The 19,260-nt window shown below is 47.7% G+C and overlaps 4 protein-coding genes across 4 annotated transcripts; 1 reads left to right on the top strand and 3 right to left on the bottom strand.

The window, feature by feature from the left end:
• Positions 1-10,857: 10,857 nt before the first annotated feature.
• On the top strand, positions 10,858-12,066 carry LOC120694835 (ethylene-responsive transcription factor RAP2-3-like). Its single transcript, XM_039978129.1, has 2 exons — positions 10,858-11,165; positions 11,261-12,066. Exons 1-2 carry the CDS (start codon positions 10,997-10,999, stop codon positions 11,734-11,736), a joined length of 645 nt encoding a protein of 214 aa, XP_039834063.1. The 5' UTR covers positions 10,858-10,996; the 3' UTR covers positions 11,737-12,066.
• LOC120694836 (60S ribosomal protein L18-3-like) lies at positions 12,031-16,135 on the bottom strand. Its single transcript, XM_039978131.1, has 6 exons — positions 15,837-16,135; positions 14,784-15,722; positions 14,606-14,695; positions 14,384-14,512; positions 14,116-14,298; positions 12,031-12,443 (listed from the first exon to the last, which is right to left on the bottom strand). The coding sequence occupies exons 2-6, from the start codon at positions 14,784-14,786 to the stop codon at positions 12,285-12,287; spliced, it is 564 nt and encodes a 187-aa protein (XP_039834065.1). The 5' UTR covers positions 14,787-15,722; positions 15,837-16,135; the 3' UTR covers positions 12,031-12,284.
• LOC120695616 (phylloplanin-like) lies at positions 15,454-16,011 on the bottom strand. The gene is made up of 2 exons (XM_039978816.1): positions 15,837-16,011; positions 15,454-15,722 (listed from the first exon to the last, which is right to left on the bottom strand). The coding sequence occupies exons 1-2, from the start codon at positions 16,009-16,011 to the stop codon at positions 15,454-15,456; spliced, it is 444 nt and encodes a 147-aa protein (XP_039834750.1).
• A 994-nt stretch (positions 16,136-17,129) lies between the features above and the next one.
• On the bottom strand, positions 17,130-18,379 carry LOC120694834 (phylloplanin-like). The gene is made up of 2 exons (XM_039978128.1): positions 17,857-18,379; positions 17,130-17,730 (listed from the first exon to the last, which is right to left on the bottom strand). Exons 1-2 carry the CDS (start codon positions 18,026-18,028, stop codon positions 17,453-17,455), a joined length of 450 nt encoding a protein of 149 aa, XP_039834062.1. The 5' UTR covers positions 18,029-18,379; the 3' UTR covers positions 17,130-17,452.
• Positions 18,380-19,260: the final 881 nt, after the last annotated feature.

Below are 19,260 nucleotides of genomic sequence, written 5' to 3'. Positions count from 1 at the left end.
ATTGTTCGACACATTAAACAGACTTACCAGTACACCATTAGTTATTTGAAGGCATGGCGGGCTAAACAAAGGGTGTTCGAGATGCGGTTCGGCACATACGAGGCATCATATGATAACCTACCTCGTATGTTATCCCAGGTTGCTGCTAGAAATCCTGGAAGCTTTTATGACACATACCTCGTACCAGCCGTGACTAAGGGGCAAAGCATTCTGCAACGAGCCTTCTTTTGCCTAGGTGCCTGTGTTAGGGCATTTCAGTGTTGTCTTCCGGTGATCTGCATTGATGGCACATTTCTGACTGGAAGGTATAAAGGTCAGATACTCACCGCAATCGGGGTAGATTGCAACAACCAAATAGTTCCGTTCGCATTTGCATTTGTTGAGAATGAGAACTTAGACAGTTGGTATTGATTCCTTGAACGAGTGAAGGTTCATGTTGTTGCTGCACGTCCAGATGTGTGTCTTATTAGTGATAGGCATGCAGGTCTGCTACAATCAATACTAAAATTGCAACGTGGAACTTCGACAACGCCTCCATTGTGGCTCGATGTCCAAAACAGGTGGTGCATTAGGCATATGGGTGCAAACTTCTATGACCACTTCAAGAACAAGGATCTTAAGAACATGTTTAAGAGGTTGTGTAGCCAAAATCAACAGAGAAAATTCAATGCATTATGGCAGATGCTTGATCAGTTGACTGCAGAGCAAGTGAAGGTAAGGGCATCAGGAACAAGCACGAGTCAGGCTGCACAGGCTAGGGATTCAATTAAGAAGCCATTTTCACATTAGATTCGAGGTGCACCTAAGGAGAAATGGTCATTCCTTTATGATACCAACAGAATACAGTATGCCATTCAGACAACGAACCATGCAGAGTGTTTCAATATGGTTATGCGTTCTTGTCGTGCCTTTCCTCTTATGGGAATTGTTGAGTTCATCATGTATGGGTGCATGAAGTATTTCAGAGAGCGTTACATGGCTGCAAGCATAAACATTAGCAACCCCCAAATTCAGTTTTGCACAAGAGTGACACAATATATACAACAGAAGATTGAAAAGGCCAAACTGCACCGCGTCATATTGACAAGTACAATGGAGCATAGATTTGAGGTTCTATGCAAGGATAGAACTGGTCGTGGTATCCGTAGAGATAGGGTGGTACATGAAAGTTTGATTACAGTAGATGGCAAAGCCTTCTGCTCCTGCATGAAGCCTAAGTTATTGCATTTGTCATGCTCGCATCTCATTGCGGCATGTGCAGAGTCTAGGTTGCAGCCAGGAGTATTTGTTTCACCTTACTTCAGCAAGGAAGCAGCTGTATCCACCTGGGGACATGAGCTATACGGGATTGGAATAGTGGGACCTTTCATTCAGGATAATGAGATAAGATGTTTATTCCTGATCCAGCGACTAAGAAAGGCAAAGGCCGCCATCAGACACGTCGTATTCGGAATGGTATGGACGAGTCCGAAGCAAGCAAGGCACAAAAGCGTTGCAGCCAATGTGGAGCATTGGGTCACAACTACAAGAAGTGTCCTCATAATGCACTTCACGATGCTGCTGACGTCGGTCCTTCCGGAAATCCCAGAGATTGAGCACCTCCTACGTTCAGACGACCATCGGCGAGAATTCCTCGTGGAAGGCACTCGGTGTCATGATCCACCAGTGTGCAGTTTGTACCTATATACTAATCATGCGTGGAGTTTGTATGAAATATATCTGTAATGTATAAATATCGTGCGTCCAGTTTGTATCGAACTTATCTGTAATGTATAAATATCATACATCCAGTTTGTATCGAAACTATCTGTAATATGTAATAATCGTGCGTTCAGTTTGTATGGAACATATACGTACCTATGTGTTCTCATATATTTTTGAATACAGGTATGGCGATGGACTCCTTACTAGACTCAGTTATCGACTCGAGCCACAGGTCTTTCTTTGTAGCAGTTGAGCACCGAGCCCTAGAGGTGCTACGTCCTCGTCCACCTGGGGAGGCAATCTCTATACACCACGATTGGGTTGACATGTATATAATGAAATATTATTGTTTATCACTTATGTATTCGTCGGTATTCTTTTGTTTCGACAATTTTGTTTATTACAGGTTACGTGAGTCCGGTCTACTGACTCTGGGCCATCTTGTCAAGGATGGGACAATTCAGCTCGACCGATCCCTCCTGACGGCGCTCGTTGACAGATAGAGGCCGGAGACACACACGTTCCACCTCCCGTGTGGAGAGATGACTCCTACGCTGCAGGACGTGGCCTATCTCCTCGGCCTCCATATCGTCGGGGAGGTTGCAGGTCCGCGTGTGGTGGCGGCCTCATGGAAGGATGACCTGGAGGCCCATTTTGCCCTGGTTGACCGCGTGGAAGAAGCAGGTCCGATCAACCCGCACCCGCGAGCAGCAGGTCCTTTGAAGACCTGGTTCCTACAGTTTACAGTATGTATTCATTGCATATTTAAGTTTAATTGTCACAATTCACATGTTGTATTATCAGTTGAAACCATCAATCTTAATTGTTTATGCAGCCTACCCTGTTGCCTGCGGATGCCGACGAGTACAGTGTGACCAGATCGCTGGAGGCGTACCTGCTTTGGTTGTTTGGTTACATCATGTTCAACAACACTCATGGCAACTCGGTCGATAGGATTCTCCTTCCGTGTGCACGGGAGATTGCGGACGGGGACGATGACGTACCGCCCTACAGCTGGGGTGAGGCGGTACTTGCAGCTACTTACCGTGGACTCTGCGACGGCTGCATGAAGACACATGGGAACGCTATCCTGGCAAGGTGCCCACTACTGCTACAGCTTTGGTCGTACGAGAGGCTAGCCGTTGGTCGGCCCATGGTCAGCCACGAGCCTTACCACGGGGCCATGTACGGCGACGAGGAGGACGACAGGCCCACTATGGGAACTCTCTGGTTCTGGCGTCAAGTACGTTCACAATAAATCTAATTTTGTTATTCATTGTTACACAATGCATTAGCGCACTTTTAATTTTACTTATTCGGATTGCAGAGCTCCTGGGCGCATGCGCAGGTTAGACGTGCATATCCTGAGTTTGTTTCGGAGCTCGACATGCTGACGCCCGAGGACGTTGTCTGGGAGCCTTACAGCCCAGAGGCTGTGGCTACCCGTGCAACAGCAGGCCTGTCTTCGCACTGCTCCGCGAATGCGAGCCTGTGGCTTACTACAGTCGTCCTGGTTTACGACATCGCGGTTGAGGCATATTGCCCCTGGAGAGTCAGGAGACAGTTTGGGCAGCGCCAGGAGTTTCCGGTGCCCACCGCGTTGGAGCGTGTCAGTCGCTAGGACCACAGGTAATTATGAATGAACTTGGCTCATACATTCGTGTCGAATCTAACGATTCTTCGTGGTCCACTTTTGTAGGTTGTCAAGGAGTGGCTTGCCGCGCTCTGATGATTTGCTCACCAAGATGCAGCCGTGGGTGGACCAATGGGAGCATGCAGACGAGCACTTGGTCCATTCAACAGGACCACACACAGACAGCTCCTTTAGTGCTTACCTCACCTGGTACTTACCCCGGACTCGGGCTCGTCTGGTTTATGTTGACACTCACCCGAAGGCCACACCAGACGAGGCCTCAGGATGGATATGCCCGGCACCACGTGGAGGCACTAGCTGGCGTGGTGAGTCTCTTGATCATATTTGCATATATATATATATATATATATATATATATATAAGATAATTCATGTGTTACTAACTGTTCCTTTACTCAATGGATGCAGTTTCGCTTTTGCAATATGATGGAGACGGACTGCTCGGCTTACCTGACGAGGGTACGTGCCGGATCCCCAATGATCCAGTTTGAGCAGACAGAGGCATGGTCGAGGCAGCGTGACCAGTTGTGTTCAGTACTGCACAATTTGGGAAGGCGTGTGCAGTATGAAGACAGCCACGGGTCGTCCCAGGCCTCGTCGTCGTTCCCGTGTCCGGCGACCGAGCACGAACCGACGTCTCAGTACTACACAACTGCAGGTAATGTAGATATCTCTTTAAAATTAGATCAAGTGTTGATACATATTTACTAATATCACAAACATGATACGATCCAGCTACTGCGTTCAGCCATACTGGAATGTTTAGAGGGGCAGCACCAGTTGGCGGACTGTATCCAGGGATGGTACCGGGGCCACAGATACCGGCCTATATAGGTTATTTTATGTTTCGTATTTCGGTTCCTACATGTCATGACGAAAGACACGAGCGTACGCTAACATCCGCATTTTATGCGTAGGATTCTGCCCCGATGCGGGCGCCGGTCCTTCTTCCTCCTTTCGACCTGATACAAAACACTCTCTCAATATTCTCACTAATTTACCACGCAACATATGTTGGTTTACGTTTATATGTTACGCAGGGTTTGTTTCGAGTACGTTCGTTCCAGATAACGAGGGCGTCACCTTAGATGACCTCGACAGCTTGACTCCAGACTCACCTGGCGCGCATGGTGACCCTGATGTCTTGGGGTATTCACAGTTAGGAGGAGCACCACTTTGGATTTCTCAGCAGCAGAAACCGCAGCCCTCTTTGCGTCCTGAGCGACGGGTGAGGTCTCTGGATCGTCACACCTACTCCGTGTGCCATGTCCGTGCCCAGCAGAGGGCTAAGAGGGTCCGACGCCCTATGGGTGGTTAGATATATCCGATGTTTGTATCTCTGATGTTTATTTGTAATGAGATAGTTGTGGACCGCTTATTTGTACACTTCAACGTTCGCCTCTGATCACTCTCGTATTTTCCATTACATACGATAGATGGTATGTTTATGCTTCGATGCTCTATTACGACTAAGTACGATTCAAACTCGACATTATGTACATGTCCAGTGAATGCAGGTTAGGTACGACACATACATACAAGCATAATACAATATTAACAATACTAAATGCGAATACATCTTAAACCGATGAACATCATATGTTATAGATCATGGCATGAAATCATCTAGGTCGTCATCCCAGTTGACAGATGGTGGTGCTGCAGGTGGTGTAGTATGGCTCGACGAACCTCTTGCCTTTCCCTTTCTCTCTTTTCTAGATCTACGTTTATGTACAGGGGAGGAACATCATGTGTTGGAGGCCATAGTTTGGGGGGCATGAAGTCATCCATGTCGTCATCCCAGTTAACACAATTTTGTGCTGCAGGTGGTGCAACATGACTTGACGAATCTCTTGCCTTTCCCTTTGTCTCTTTTCTGGATCTAGGTTCATGTAAAGGGGGGAGGAACATCATGTGTTGGAGGCCATGGTTTGGGGGGCATGAAGTCATCCATGTCGTCATCCCAGTTAACACAAGTTGGTGCTTGAGGTGCTGCAGCATGACTCGACGAACCTCCGGTCATCTGTTCTTGCGGAGGCCAAGAACTATCACCCGAAGATCTTCTCCACCCCCTTCGTCTAGTTTGTGGCATAAGTCCACCGAAGATACATACCAATTTACGGAAATTTGGTATCGATTTGTTAATCAACTCCGTGTCCTCGGGGTAATCCTATCATATAATTAAATAACAATGTTACTGTTTCATAAATATGGATTCCAAATGATGGACGGGATTAGAACTGAATGAGAGTTACCTTAATGTGCATTTCATACACCTCTGACTGCATCCATATCTTACAAGAACTTTGTAAGAATCCAATGATATTAGGATGATTCGATAGTTCACATACTCTCATGTATATCTTCCGACGTTCTAGCAGGTGTCCCTTTACATCTTGCGTTGTAATACCTCAAAATAATGTGAAATCTTTAAACTCTACTACTTTGGATAACACTATCTCTATCGTACCATCCGCTAACGGATCCAACTTCTTACTGATAACAAGATGGGTCATGATATCAAGTATTATACTAGATTTTTCTTCGGTCCATGAAAATCCTCCACAATTGGAGGCAGTCATTGCCTTATGCTGCAATATCAATAAGGTACTGTCATAATTCTATTCTAATTCATAATTAATTTAAAAACAAGTCTGTAATAGTACTGAAATTGTAATACTAAACGAGTGTTCTAAAGCACCAAATCTAATTCAGCTAATCTGCTAATTAAATTAAATTGTTATACAATATCAATGGATTCATACAGAAGTTACTGGTAGATCACAAATGCGCAATTCGGCAGAACTTCGCCGCTTTTCTTCTCCTCATCCCTCTCTTTTTTTCTGAATTTTTGGTGCAATTTTTTGGATCAAATGAGAAAGGAATGGAGGCCAGAGCTTATATAGAGTGGGAGACCCCCTGTCACCCGGGGGGGGGCGACAGGCCCCCGTCGCCCGTTGGGGGAGGCGACAGGACCCCCTCCCTCCACACACCCCCGGCCATGGACCTCTTTGCAAATTAAAAAAAAATACATTAAGGTCATGTCGCCCGTTGCTTGGGCGACGAGACCCCGGTCGCCCGGCCCAGGGGCGACATGGGGCTATTTTCAAAAAATTTCAAAACAGGCATATATTTCTGAAATTTTTATTTTTTTTAAATATAAAAAAGAAAAAGACGCCAGCTGATGTTTCGGAGGAACTGGAGGCTGGTGGGCCGCTGGGCAGCCGGAAGGCCCATTGATAAGGCCTAGTTGTAGCTTAGATTAAGGCTCCGTTTGGGGGCTCTGAAGCACCTCAAAAAAGAGCTCCGGCTCATACAAAACTTACCTCTGGAGTTGATGGTGGAGCATTCTAGGCCTCTTTGGGAGGGCTCCGGTCAGCTCCGGCTTCTGCACTGTTCATCTACTCTACTGTTCACTGGAGCGGGGGAGCCACAAAATGTTGGCTCCGACGGCTCCAACCTCCCTTACGTTGACTGTAGCGTGGAGCAGCAAAACCAGGTCCAAACTATAGTATCGCGAACAGTGCAAAATAGTGTCCAAGGAGCCGGAGCCGATGCAGCCGGAGCCCTCCCAAAGGGACCTCTGTTTGGTGCGGCTCCTGCAGGAGCTGCCGGTGGAGCCGGAGCCGGAGCCTCACCAAACAGATCCTAAACCTGCTTGGTTTTCTTCCCCAAAGTATTGTTAGCCTATCTACCCGCTCGCTGCTCAATGTTTGTAGTCCCTCCTTTATTTTTTTTATTTTTTTATGCCAGTCCCTGCTTTATTTGGCAGAACTGCAGAAGACATTATATATTGGGTGGCACAATGCATGTAGCCACGAAGATTACTACTTATTTATTAGTACCCGTAGCTGAACACATTTGACATCTTAAAATGCGGTAGGTGATTTTCTGTTCGTTGATTGCGACCCTTCATAGTAAACGACGTCCGAGGAAATTGACCAGCTACCTGATGGTGTTCCTTCGTTTGCTTCAGATGTGCTATATGAACTAGCCCTAATAAGTCTACGAACGACCCTGAAGCGGATAGTCCACGTTCGCGTTTGTTGATTTGTCAAACTGTTTTTCTCGTCGTGCGCGCGCGGTCATGGGTCTTAATTTTCCTCTCTCGATTTGTTCGCTGTCAACCTGGCCTAATTTTCTTCCCCCCAAACAATAACATTTTTTAGATAATAAAAATGAGTTCCGGTCACTACAAAGTGTATACAACCAACTCCAAACAATAACATGTTCCTCTTTTTTTTTCCGTTCTGCTCGATCGATCGCTAAGTATTGTTGCGACTTGCAATAAGGCGTGTGTTAACCACGGGGTTGGTGGCGAACTGTCTTGCCAGTGCTGATAAATCCACACGGACATGGTTGATGTAGCCCAAGTCGCTGTCCAAGGGTTGATATTTTACAGACAACATGTACAGTGCAAAACGTTGTTTCCCTTGTAATTTCTGCACTGCTTACCTTCATTTTCTTTCCCTGAAGCAACAATTATATTGTACACCAACTAATGTTAGAGTATGGTCTTTTATTATCTTTTAATGATATATATACTGTATGCAGTAATATCTATCCGTTTTGCTTCTCTATTGCAAAAAATATACTCCTTCCGTCTTCAATTCTGAGATCATTTTTTTAGAAAAAAACACAAAAAGGTACAATCCCAGCAGTAAGTACATGTCTTATCCTTTCAATTTCTTTTAGTAGATAATAACAATCCGTATATTGTAACCAGCTCACGCCGGCAGCTAGCCCGAGTTCAAACCCCGGGGCTGGCATGGCACCAGGACTCCAGGAGGCTCATCTGCAGCCTCCCCTCTGAAAAAATTATTGTAACTAACTCTATGAAAATTGAATACCTTCTATGCATAATTTAATAGCACCACTAGAAAACAAGCATTAGATCCACCCAAAAATAGGTACCGGTTCATCTCCATACCGGTACTTTTGGGGTGGATGAAATCTTTGAATGGGCCTTAGGTACCGGTTGGTATTATCAACCGGTACCTAAGACTCTCCATAGGTACCGGGTGATAACTTTTATATTAGTACCGGGTGGTACCACCAACCGGTACCTTTAGACGAGGCTTAGGTACCGATTGGTGTTACCAACCGGTACCTTAGGAGCCTTAGGTACCGGTTGGTGTTACCAACCAGTACCTTAGTCTCATCCATAGGTTACTTCAAAAGGAAAGCATCTCATTCTTAATCAGAAGAACTGTGTAGCTGAGATGGTAAAGGAGCAACGCACAAGGCTAGAGATCACGAGTTCAAATCCCAGCCAAAAAGAATATTTTCCGTGAATTTTGAAGGCCTTAGGTACCGGTTAATTTACCCGGTGCCAAAGGCTCGAGCCTTTGGTACTACTTTCGGGGTACCGGTTCAAAAAACCGGTACCAAAGGGCACCTGCAACCGGTGCCTTAAGGCATTTTTCTAGTAGTGTAGGATTGAAAGAATTACTAAAGGTAGTATGGTCATTTGCTAATAACATTAATTTGTTTAAAAATAGAAGTGTGCTCTTCATAAGATGGGAAGAGAGTATATTTACTTTGAAAAAAAAATATTTCAAGCTAGGAAAACGCTATGATGATTCCTAAGCTTGCATTGATTCCTGAAAAATATGCGTTGCTTGCTTCATGGATATTGAGTGTCAACAACGTGCCACGTGCGTCTTAACAAGGCTTATGTCGTCCGGTAAAGTCAAAAGACACACGTCCACAGAATTCCAGTTCTGGACCGTGGCAAGGTGATATCATTTTTTTGTACGTATTCCAGAACATCAGTTGTGCAAGCATACTCCTAACACACCTTTCAAAGGAGCGATTAAGCACCTGAGTACTCGAGCAAGTGCGCGTGCACGCGCGGTAGCTTTGCAAGTTGCACGAAACCGAGGGCCAGGGCCTAATAAGAGAAAGCAAGCCCGATGGGCCAACAGATTGAAATCCGATGGGCAATGCAGGAAGCATCGTCATCCTTTTCTTCCGTGAGCTGACCAATTTAGGCGGCGGACTCACTCTTTGATTCCTTTTCCCTTTTTTTTATTTGCCTTCCGTGTCCCTTTTTGTAGGGAACTTTTTTTATTGATTTCGTGGTCTTCGTTTTTATTTTGCCTTCTTTTCCCCTTTTATTAATCTCGTAATCCATAATATATATATCTGCAAATGTTGCTCGCTGTAGCTGGTAATTCAAGTTTTTCTCGATAAAAAATGTATATATTTTGTTAATCACTCTGTTCGGCTGGCTGTGACTATAAGAGAGAGCAACCTACGAGAGTACAGTACAGGACCATGGTTTGCTAGCTTTCTCTGATAGCAGTATATTATTATATGCATCAGTTGAACGTAGCAAACTAGCTGACCACGATCATCTCAGCTGGTTGGTGGTTAGGTCAAGTGCCGAGAAAAGAGAAAGTACTAGCTAGGGTCCTCGTTCCTCTCTCTTTCGGAGTCTTCCGGCGGCTTTATTTCTTTCGAAATAAAGCAAAAGACGACTCTGACCTTCTTGTTATCTCTATCTATCTCGTTTGAGCAAGTAGCGCAGGTCCTTTTCAGGTAAAATTTAAATGAAACCTAGTACCTAACAAAAGTTGCTTCCCCGTCGTCCTACCTATAATTCTGACAGTCACGTGCGATGAGTAGGGGATTTTTAACACCATGGTAATGATCATGGTAGCGTAATGTAATTGTGCGTCATCGATCAGGACGTGCTACAGGGTGTATTAGCATGGCGCACGATGGAACGAAAGCACGTGGCGTGGCAGGGGCTAGCGCTGTACTGCGCAGGCGGTGGCTAGCTTGGCGACCGAGACGATCCATCCAAAAACAGAGGCCGCCGGCCGATCCCAAACCGTGGTCCGCACATCGTCTAGCGGCGAGGAGACACGGAGTACTCCATATAGCTTTCTATTTTTTTATCTCCATATAATAATTCTATAATGATGGGGGATTGCTTTTACTGCTAGGTGGGGTCTACGCTGGTCTCGTCAACGAGAATGGCAATCTCAGGTGGAAATGCATGCTGCGTTTCTGCTCGATCTGTACGTACGTAGTACTACTACTTCGTCAGTTTTGAGAAAGTAGCAACTCGCAAGGCTGGGAAGCACAGAGCATAGGGAAAAGCCTGTTACCTGTGAGAAAGGGCGGCAGGGCTTGACGGGGCCCCAACGGTCGACGTGCCACGGCCAACTGCAAACTTGTTTGTACGGCGGCGGTGAGCAACAGTGATGACTCACTCGGTGAGGTGGCATGCTATTCAGCCGCAGGCCGGCCGGGGTAACACCACCAAGCAAAGTAAACGAAAGCAGCGGCGGATCGGGGTGGGACCCACGCCGCCGCCCCGCGGCGGGCACTATACCGAAAACGACGGCTCCGGATTTGGGATCCACGGATTCCACCATCTCATCATCTCTCGGCTCGCCTGCTCGTCCGAGGAAGCTGCCATTCACGACGCGTCACGTTCGTTCTGTTCATCCACCGCGCGCGCCTATAAAAGCACGGCGCGGCACACGGCTCCGCTCCCCACCGCTTGCCATCCATTCGAGGGCGCCCCAGCACCAGCAGCCATATAGCAAAGCTCTCGCAACCAAAGGCCCAAAGCCTTCATCTCCCGATCATCCCAAGCGCAAATCCACAAGAAGAAGCATCAACCATGTGCGGCGGCGCGATCATCTCCGAGTTCATCCCGCAACGCGAGGCCCGTGGCAAGCGGGCCCTCCGCGCCGACGACTTGTGGCCGCACCCGACCGCCGGCTTCGACGACGTCGCTGCCGCAGACGGCTACGAGTTCACCAGCGCCGCCTCATTCCCGCACGACCAAGGTACGAGTAGTTCAGAGCAAGGCAATCCTGCCAGAGCATGCAGCGGTCGGTCGGTAGCCAGCAGCAACTACTACTAACACCAAGCGCGCATGCAGAGGCGCCGGCGAGGAAGCGGGAGCGCAAGACCATGTACCGCGGCATCCGGCGGCGGCCGTGGGGCAAGTGGGCGGCGGAGATCCGCGACCCGGCCAAGGGCGCGCGCGTCTGGCTCGGCACCTTCGCCACCGCCGAGGCCGCCGCGCGGGCCTACGACCGCGCCGCGCGCCGCATCAGGGGCTCCAAGGCCAAGGTCAACTTCCCCAACGAGGACCCGCCGCCCGACGACGACCTGACCCTGGGGACCATGCCGCACCTGCCCGTCTCCCTCGTCGCCGACTACGACGTCGTCGGCTTCTTCCACGGCCATGGCCAGCACCACCAGTACGTGCCAGACGCCGTGCCGGTCATGGCGGCGCCGCCAGAGGACGCGGTGGCGGCCTACGTGCACCACCACCAGCCTCTGCCGCAGCAGGACGCCGCCGGGATGGAGATGTGGACGTTCGACGCCATCAACACGGCCGTGCCACTGTGACTACTGTGAAAACAAACGAGTCGCGATTCATGCATCCTGCTGCTAGCTTGTTTCATTTCCAATACGTACGCCGTTTCCCAATACAGTAGTAGTAGTATTTTGCTAGGGGTTTTATACTTTACTATTATCTATACTGTAGGAGAGATTTGTCTTATCCGCCAATGCAACTCTATAGCTAGCTAGCTAGGCCGGGGTGGTCGGCTGGAACACTCTGGACGGACTCTGCCACTCCGTGGCCATCTCCCTCTAGCAGCAGAACAGCACCGAGCTAGTAGCTCTTTGTGTAAAGATGAATTCTCCACGAATAATAAATTGCCATGGATTTCATTATACCTTTTCTTTTGCAAGCCGGTATCCGTACTGTGCAACTACGATCCACGCTGAGTTCATATCAACAAACTTTGCCAAGACAGCTGACGGTTTTGAGATCATCAATGAACAATGCAAAAGGCTACTTCTTCATGAAGCCCGAACTGGTAGGACCTCCACATGCTTATAACCCATAATGATATGAGAAAGCATACTCGTAATTGGCTGATATCCGCCACTTAGACCTTGAAGCCCCTGCTGTTCCTCCTCCCTCTCGCCTTCTCAAATTTCCGTCCCTTTGAGCGAACATAAGGCTTGGTGTGGCTGTGTGGGACTCCAGGCGCAGGGCCAAAGTGCTTAACAGCTTCCCTCGCATTCTTAGGACCCCTCAGGAGGACCTATATATTGACAAGTAGTAAATTATGAATGAGGACAGCTAGATAACACTGAACTCTGGACAAGTTCAACCAACATTTTTCAACATTCATAACTAAAACTTCTCCACTAGTTTTCTTAGAAAATTATTTATCATTAGAAGAAGAATAAAGGGTATACAACAGCCAATCTTGTATTCATAATAATACGTTTTCAGTCAATACACATGGAGTCGTAGCATTGTTTGACAGGCAGTGTCAGTGTGTTGATTAGGTATGCATCAGCACACAGCATACTATCATTCAAGTGTGAAAGGTAGATATCCAAATTGAATGGCACTCTTCAGGAAACATAATGTAGTTGGTTGTGCATGAAACAGCCCGCAACGTTGAAATAATAGCTATCTCATGCGAAAATTTGGAATAATAACTTAATATTTCTGTTGGTCATCTTGGTCCAAGCATTGGACACCAGGGCAACCTGGTTGGTATGCCACTCATAAATATATATGCACTTTAAAGAGCTATCTCATGTGAAAATTTTGGAAATCTCTCCTCAGAGAAGAATTTTCCTGCCAAATTTCATCACAGGTCTAATGCAATGGGCGGCACTTCCAAAGCAACAACTAGTGAGGCAGTAATATTTAAATAAGAAATTTCCAGATTAAATAAGCATGTACATGTTCCTATTCACATTAGGATAATGTCATTTCAGTCAACAAACTAATTTCGGTTGGACCATTTAACACCAGGGCAACCATAAGAAAATGCAATGGGCTGGTAAGCCAACCATGTCATTGTATGCACCAGTTTTATCTCCTTGGCTTGTGGAAACACACCAAGAAGAGGGTAACGGATGCAATCTCTTGTCAATTGGAATACATGAACTAATGACGGGTTAGCCTTGAATCAAATTAGAGATCTCCAAATCAAACATGCATGTACGTGCCCCTATTCACATTAGGATAATTCCATTTCAGCAAACAAACTAATTTCAGTTGGACCATTTGACATCAGGGCAACAATAAGCAAATGCAATGGGCTGGTAAGCCAACCATGTAGTTGTATGCACCTGTTTTATCTCCATGGCATGTGGAAACACCCCAAGAAGAGGGTAACGGATGCAATCTCTTATCAATTGGCACACATGAACTAATGACAGGACAGCCTTGAATTATTAGAGATCTCCAAATCAAACACGCATGTACGTGCCCCTATTCACATTAGGATAATTTCATTTCAGCAAACAAACTAATTTCGGTTGGACCATTTGACACCAGGGCAACAATAAGCAAATGCAATGGGCTGGTAAGCCAACCATGTAGCTGTATGCACCTGTTTTATCTCCTTGGCTTGTGGAAACAGCCCAAGAAGAGGGTAACAGATGCGATCTCTTATCAATTACCAAAGTTACTCGATAATTACATGAACGATCCATGAATCGAATGTGACCTAACACAAAAACACTTTCTTGGTTGAAACCCACTGATCAGATTTAGAATCATTCATCTAGGGGCGCCTAACACAGTTACTACTCTGACTAAAGAGAATGGTCTTTTAAAATCTAGATTTCAGCCTAACTTATAAAAGCAATAAAACAAATTCTCAGGCATCAATGCTTAAATGAAACATTGAGAATAGTAGAAAGCATCATTGCTAGCAAGTTGCAGGAGAATTGCAGACTTAAAAGCTGTACCGTGTTTTGTCCGAGCGGTGCACGGAGTGCAAGTTGGTCGAAGGTGAGGCACTCGCCACAGGCATTGATGATCCTGGCCCTCGCCGTCTCGGTGAACCTGAGCGCGCACACCTTCATCGCCGGCACCTCAGTGATCCTCTTGTCGTCGGTGACGGTGCCCACGATCACAGCGATCTGGTCACCCTACAATCCCACGAGGCACAGTCAGACCTCAGTAAGCAAGAAAAGCTCGCCTCACATCACAAGTGCGGACCATAATGGCATCTACCTTGCCCTCCATGAACTTGACTAGGCGGCGCATCGAGAGCGGAGGTTGGTTGGTCTTGCTCATGAACAGCCGCTTGAGGATCACGGCGTTAAAGTTGCTCTTTGTCCTTCGAACCAGGAAGCGGTAGAGCTGCGTGCGAGGAGCGAATCGCGTTAAATCGGAACCGCCGGGCAGTAAATAAATGGCGAGGGGGTTAGAGAACATGGTGGGGAGAGGGCTGACCTTGACGAGGAGCTTGAGGTAGACATCGTCGGACTTAGGCGCTGTGCGCTTAGTCTTCTTGTTGCGGCCGCCGGCGACGAGGTCGATACCCTACGGGCGGGGACAGGATGGGATCGTCGTGATAGTTAGTCTCGGAGTTCGGAAGACGATGAAGAGGATGTCGAAGAGGCGAGGTTACCATTGTTGTGTGACCGCGGCGGCGGCGGTGACGGCGGCGGCGGCGGCGGCGGCGACGGGAGCTAGGGTTCTAGTGCGGGATGGGAGCGTGAATCTTAAATACGGGGGGCTGAAGTGTATCGTAGGCGGGCTGGCCCAGCCCATCCACGATATGCATGTTGATTAGGCCCAATCTCTGGAAATTATCTATTTTTTATTATCATTACAATTTAGCACGAGCAATTGAGCATGCATACATGATGCTTTACATATTTACAGACTCACATATACTATATTGTACTTCAGTGTGGCCTTGACCACTCTATATGCCCCCCCCCACACACACACGCATATACTCCCTTCGTTCCAAATTGCAGGTCGTTTGACTTTTTTGATATCAAATTTGACCGCTTGTCTTATTAAATAATTTGCGCAAACATAGTCAAATTTAAGTCATTTTTGAAAAACTTGTATTCATAAAGCAAGCCACGGCAAAAGAAAATGATGTTTTGCATAAATTTTTGAATAAGACGAGTGGTTAAACTAACTTGAGTTGAAAAAATCAAACGACCTGTAATTTAGAACGGAGGGAGTATATATTTTTTGTGAAGGAGATTGGCCCACGTATATGGAAATCGTTTTGGGTGAGGGTGACGACACAACAGCACAACACCCACCCGAAGTGGACCAACCTAAGCAGACGGCGCGACGTAGGAGAAGCCCCGGGGGAAGAAGACGATGCTGACGAGGAGCCGGAGGCCGGAGCGGAGCGTCCCGGACGCTGGGAGCGTCGCGTTGCAGGAGGCCAGCGGGGTGCCCACCACGAGCTCGCAGTGTCCGGCCACGCTCGACAGCGCCACCGTCGTGTTCACCGCCATGCGGAATCTCCCCTTGCCGTCCGCCGTCGCGTTCGCCGCCAGGTCGGCAGCGGCGTCCGTGCACCGCAGCTGCACCACCGCGCCTGGTGCACACACGCCATGGCGCAGAGAAAGCTCGATCGCTTTACTTGGGACCAACACGAACACATCGATCGGGCGCCAATCTAAAAGCAAGTACATACTGAACGGTTGGTTACCTGCGAACCCTGGAGCAGAGCCCGTTCTCATGGACGTGCCATTGTTGCAGGGCACGAAGCCCATCACGACGAGGTCGGCTGGGATACGCGGCGGCTGGACAGGCGGCGCGCCAGAGGCGAGCACGCTCGCTATGGCGACCCCGATCACCAGCAGGATTCCCCCTTTCGACGCCATGGCCATCATGGGTATCGGCGCTGGCTGTTCAGTCTCACTGCGCGCACCTGGGTCCTGATGAGCGCTTCGATCGAGCTGTATATTGGTTCTTCAGTTATGAGAGCGCATGCGTGTTTATATGGTAGCTTCAAGGCGGAGTCTGATTTTGATCTCCTGATTTTAAATGCTATCGGCCCGATTAGTGCGGATATCAATGAACTTGTATTGTTTTTCTGCATTTCTGACGGCAAAAAGGGTGGTGCTGGGGAGCGACTGGCTGACTGCAAATGTGCAGGATGAATAGCTAACCACTGTGATTACTGAACCAATGCGAATCGCTCTTGCTGTTGTTTCTGGCCCCTTTTCTCCTCTTTTAGTATTTGATTGACAAATTGTATCTTCTTGAATCATGGTAACTGAATTCAGATGTTAGCTTCAGAGGTTTTATTTAGTCAGTCAGCAAAGTGAGGTCCAAAGTGAGATGATGAAAAGCAGTGCTGCAGTTAGGTATGGGCGCATGCCACACTAAACTTTTTGGGGTGATATTTCTTTCTTCTTCTTTTTCGGCTTTACGTTCTTTCCAGTCTTTATTAAAAAAAAGCAAGAACGAAAGGATCTCTTTGTTTACAGTGCACCGGTCACGAGTCGGTCGGGGGGAAAAATCCCAGTGTCAGCTAAAAGGCTAACTCAACGCATGTTGGTGCTTAAACCACTAGCAGCAAGTGCCGCTTTACTAAATGCGTAATAAGATATTCTCTTCCAACCAAGCAACAATCATCATCAGCAAAATATCCTTCTTTACTATTATGCTAGATAAGATTATTCAAATTGAAGAATGGGATGGTTGTTGGAGAAAAATGGATCGGATCAACAACGACGATACATGCTGTGGGCAGGCTTATCTTCAGAAAGAATGCTGACCAGCAGTATTATTGATGCTAGTCATGCAGAAAAAGATACAAAAAAGGTTCAGAACTTGAACCTTCCTGGCTTCCTACGATTTCTAGTATCCAGATTTACGAGTTAAGGACGGCCCTCTCTATCTAGCTGTTCCAGCGAATTAACATGGAGCTAGTAGCCTACAGTTTGCGAAAAGGAAATTAACAGAGGAAGTAAGTAATTGGAGTATCCAGAGAGAATGTCCAAAAACATGAGGTTAATAATATATAGCAGGTAGCAGGACTGCAGCTGCGGTGCTGCCAATAAGCTTCTTAAATTATATAGTACATACAGTATGACAACTGTCCCAACTTCTAGTTTGGTTGCTACTTGATGATATGCTAGTAATCTTGCGTAGTATGTCTGTATGTGTACCTAGAAACGTACGTTTGCATCTCGATCACCATATACATCCACAGTAGAGTACAAGTACAGCATGCAACTGTTATATGATGATGAATCCCATTCCCAGGCAGCAGGCAAGAACTAGCTAGAGACAGACGATCTAGCATGAACATCCCCATCAATCTCGGCGGGCGTGGAATGAGAATCCGGCGGGGAAGAGGTGGAAGATGCCGCCGAGTAGCCTTGTGAGCGGGCCCTGCAGGTAGGAGACGAGGCTCCCGACGTCGGTGAGGTCGGCGTTGCACTTGACGAGCGGCGTGTCCACCACCAGCGTGCACCCGCCGATGAATGCCGCCAGCGCGCTCGTCATGTCCAGCTCCATGGCGAAGGACCCGTTGGTGTTGGTGGTCGCGCCGGCCACCACCTTGCCCGCGCACCGCAGCTCCACGTCCGCGTCTGCAGCAACAGCAGTACAGCTTGGCGTGAGGCGAGATCGAGAAGCTATAGTATACTTGCTAGCTAGCTCCATGAGTGTGACGAAGTAGCTAGCCTAGAGCTGATCTAATGAGCACGACGTAGTACTTGGGAACGCGGGGGAGGTGGCGATGTCGATGAGGCTGCCGGTGTTGCAGGGCACGACGCCGGTGATGACGAGCCGGCCCAGCTTGCCGAGCCGAGCCTCCGAGGTGCCGAGCACGCACGCCGCCGCGACCACGGCGGCCGCGAACAGGAGGACGGCCTTGTTGGATGCCATCTGCCGGAGCGCAACCGGCCGGCCGGGGAAGCTTACAACTAACTTTGCTGGCCTGGCCTGGATTCTTGCTAGTTTAAGGAATGAAGGCGCCTAGTATTTATAGACCCGGAAAGGTACTGAAAGGCACTTATTTAGTACTTACTACAGGTTTAATTTAATTTACTGCTCGTCACGATAACTGCACTGGGTTAGTAGTAGTAATTTGCAACATTTAACTGCTTAATTTGATTACGATCGGTGGTTGGAGAGGAACTACCAGTACCAGATCGACGTGTGCCGCGTAGCGCAAAAGTAGAGTCATCGTCGAAATTAAAAGGCGGAGAATGGAAATGCAGGCGTGATGATTGTGTTAGCAGCTGGATCGGGAGAGATAGAATGGGGAATAGGCTAGAGAAACTAGAATTGGGAGGAAGGGCGGAGGACATATTATGGATTCAGAGTTGTGTTTACATCAATGTTTATACCCCCTCTCTCACATACTCTCCATACATATAGCTCATACCGGCGGCGAGACACAGACGCACGCAACAACTCCAACACGCTAGCTACTCCATTCTGGGCCGAAGACGCACTGGTTGGGCTTGGTGGGCCGAGATGACTTGCGAGGCCCGTCTGCTGGTGGTGGCCGGCTGCTGACACCCCTCCTTTCTTGAGATGTTGATTGTCCCCAAACAGCCGCCTCAGGGAACTGCTGGCGTAAGGCTTCCATATCTTCCCATGTAGCTAGAGAAATAGGCATGTTAGACCACTTAATTAACACTTGCTGGATCTGGTTGGTACCTTTAGTGATGCATCGGCGTTGGATAATAGTTTCAGGCACACTCCACTGAAATGTATGATCAGGAATGTCGGCAGTGACTTCGTGGTGCTGGCCAACCAATTTCTTCAATTGGGACACGTGAAAAACTGGATGCACCATGGAAGATGCTGGCAACTTCAACTTATAAGCAACTGCCCCCATCTTAGATAGAATCTGGTATGAACCAAAAAACTTGAAAGCCAGCTTTTGGTTGGAATGCGGTGCTAGAGAAGATTGCACATACGACTGGGCTTTCAGAAACACCCATTTTCCAATCTGAAAGGAGCGTTCCGAACGCTTTTTATCAGCCTGGCACCTCATTCTGTCATTGGCTCTTATCAAATGTTGTCGAACCAGGTCTAACATCACTTGCCGTTCTTGCATCCAATCCGAAAGAATCATAGGCACTGAAACATCATTCACTGACACACCA

The sequence above is a fragment of the Panicum virgatum genome, chromosome 2K (assembly GCF_016808335.1).
Source record: "Panicum virgatum strain AP13 chromosome 2K, P.virgatum_v5, whole genome shotgun sequence".
Lineage (NCBI taxonomy): Eukaryota > Viridiplantae > Streptophyta > Magnoliopsida > Poales > Poaceae > Panicum > Panicum virgatum.
This window is presented reverse-complemented; position numbering and strand designations above follow the sequence as displayed.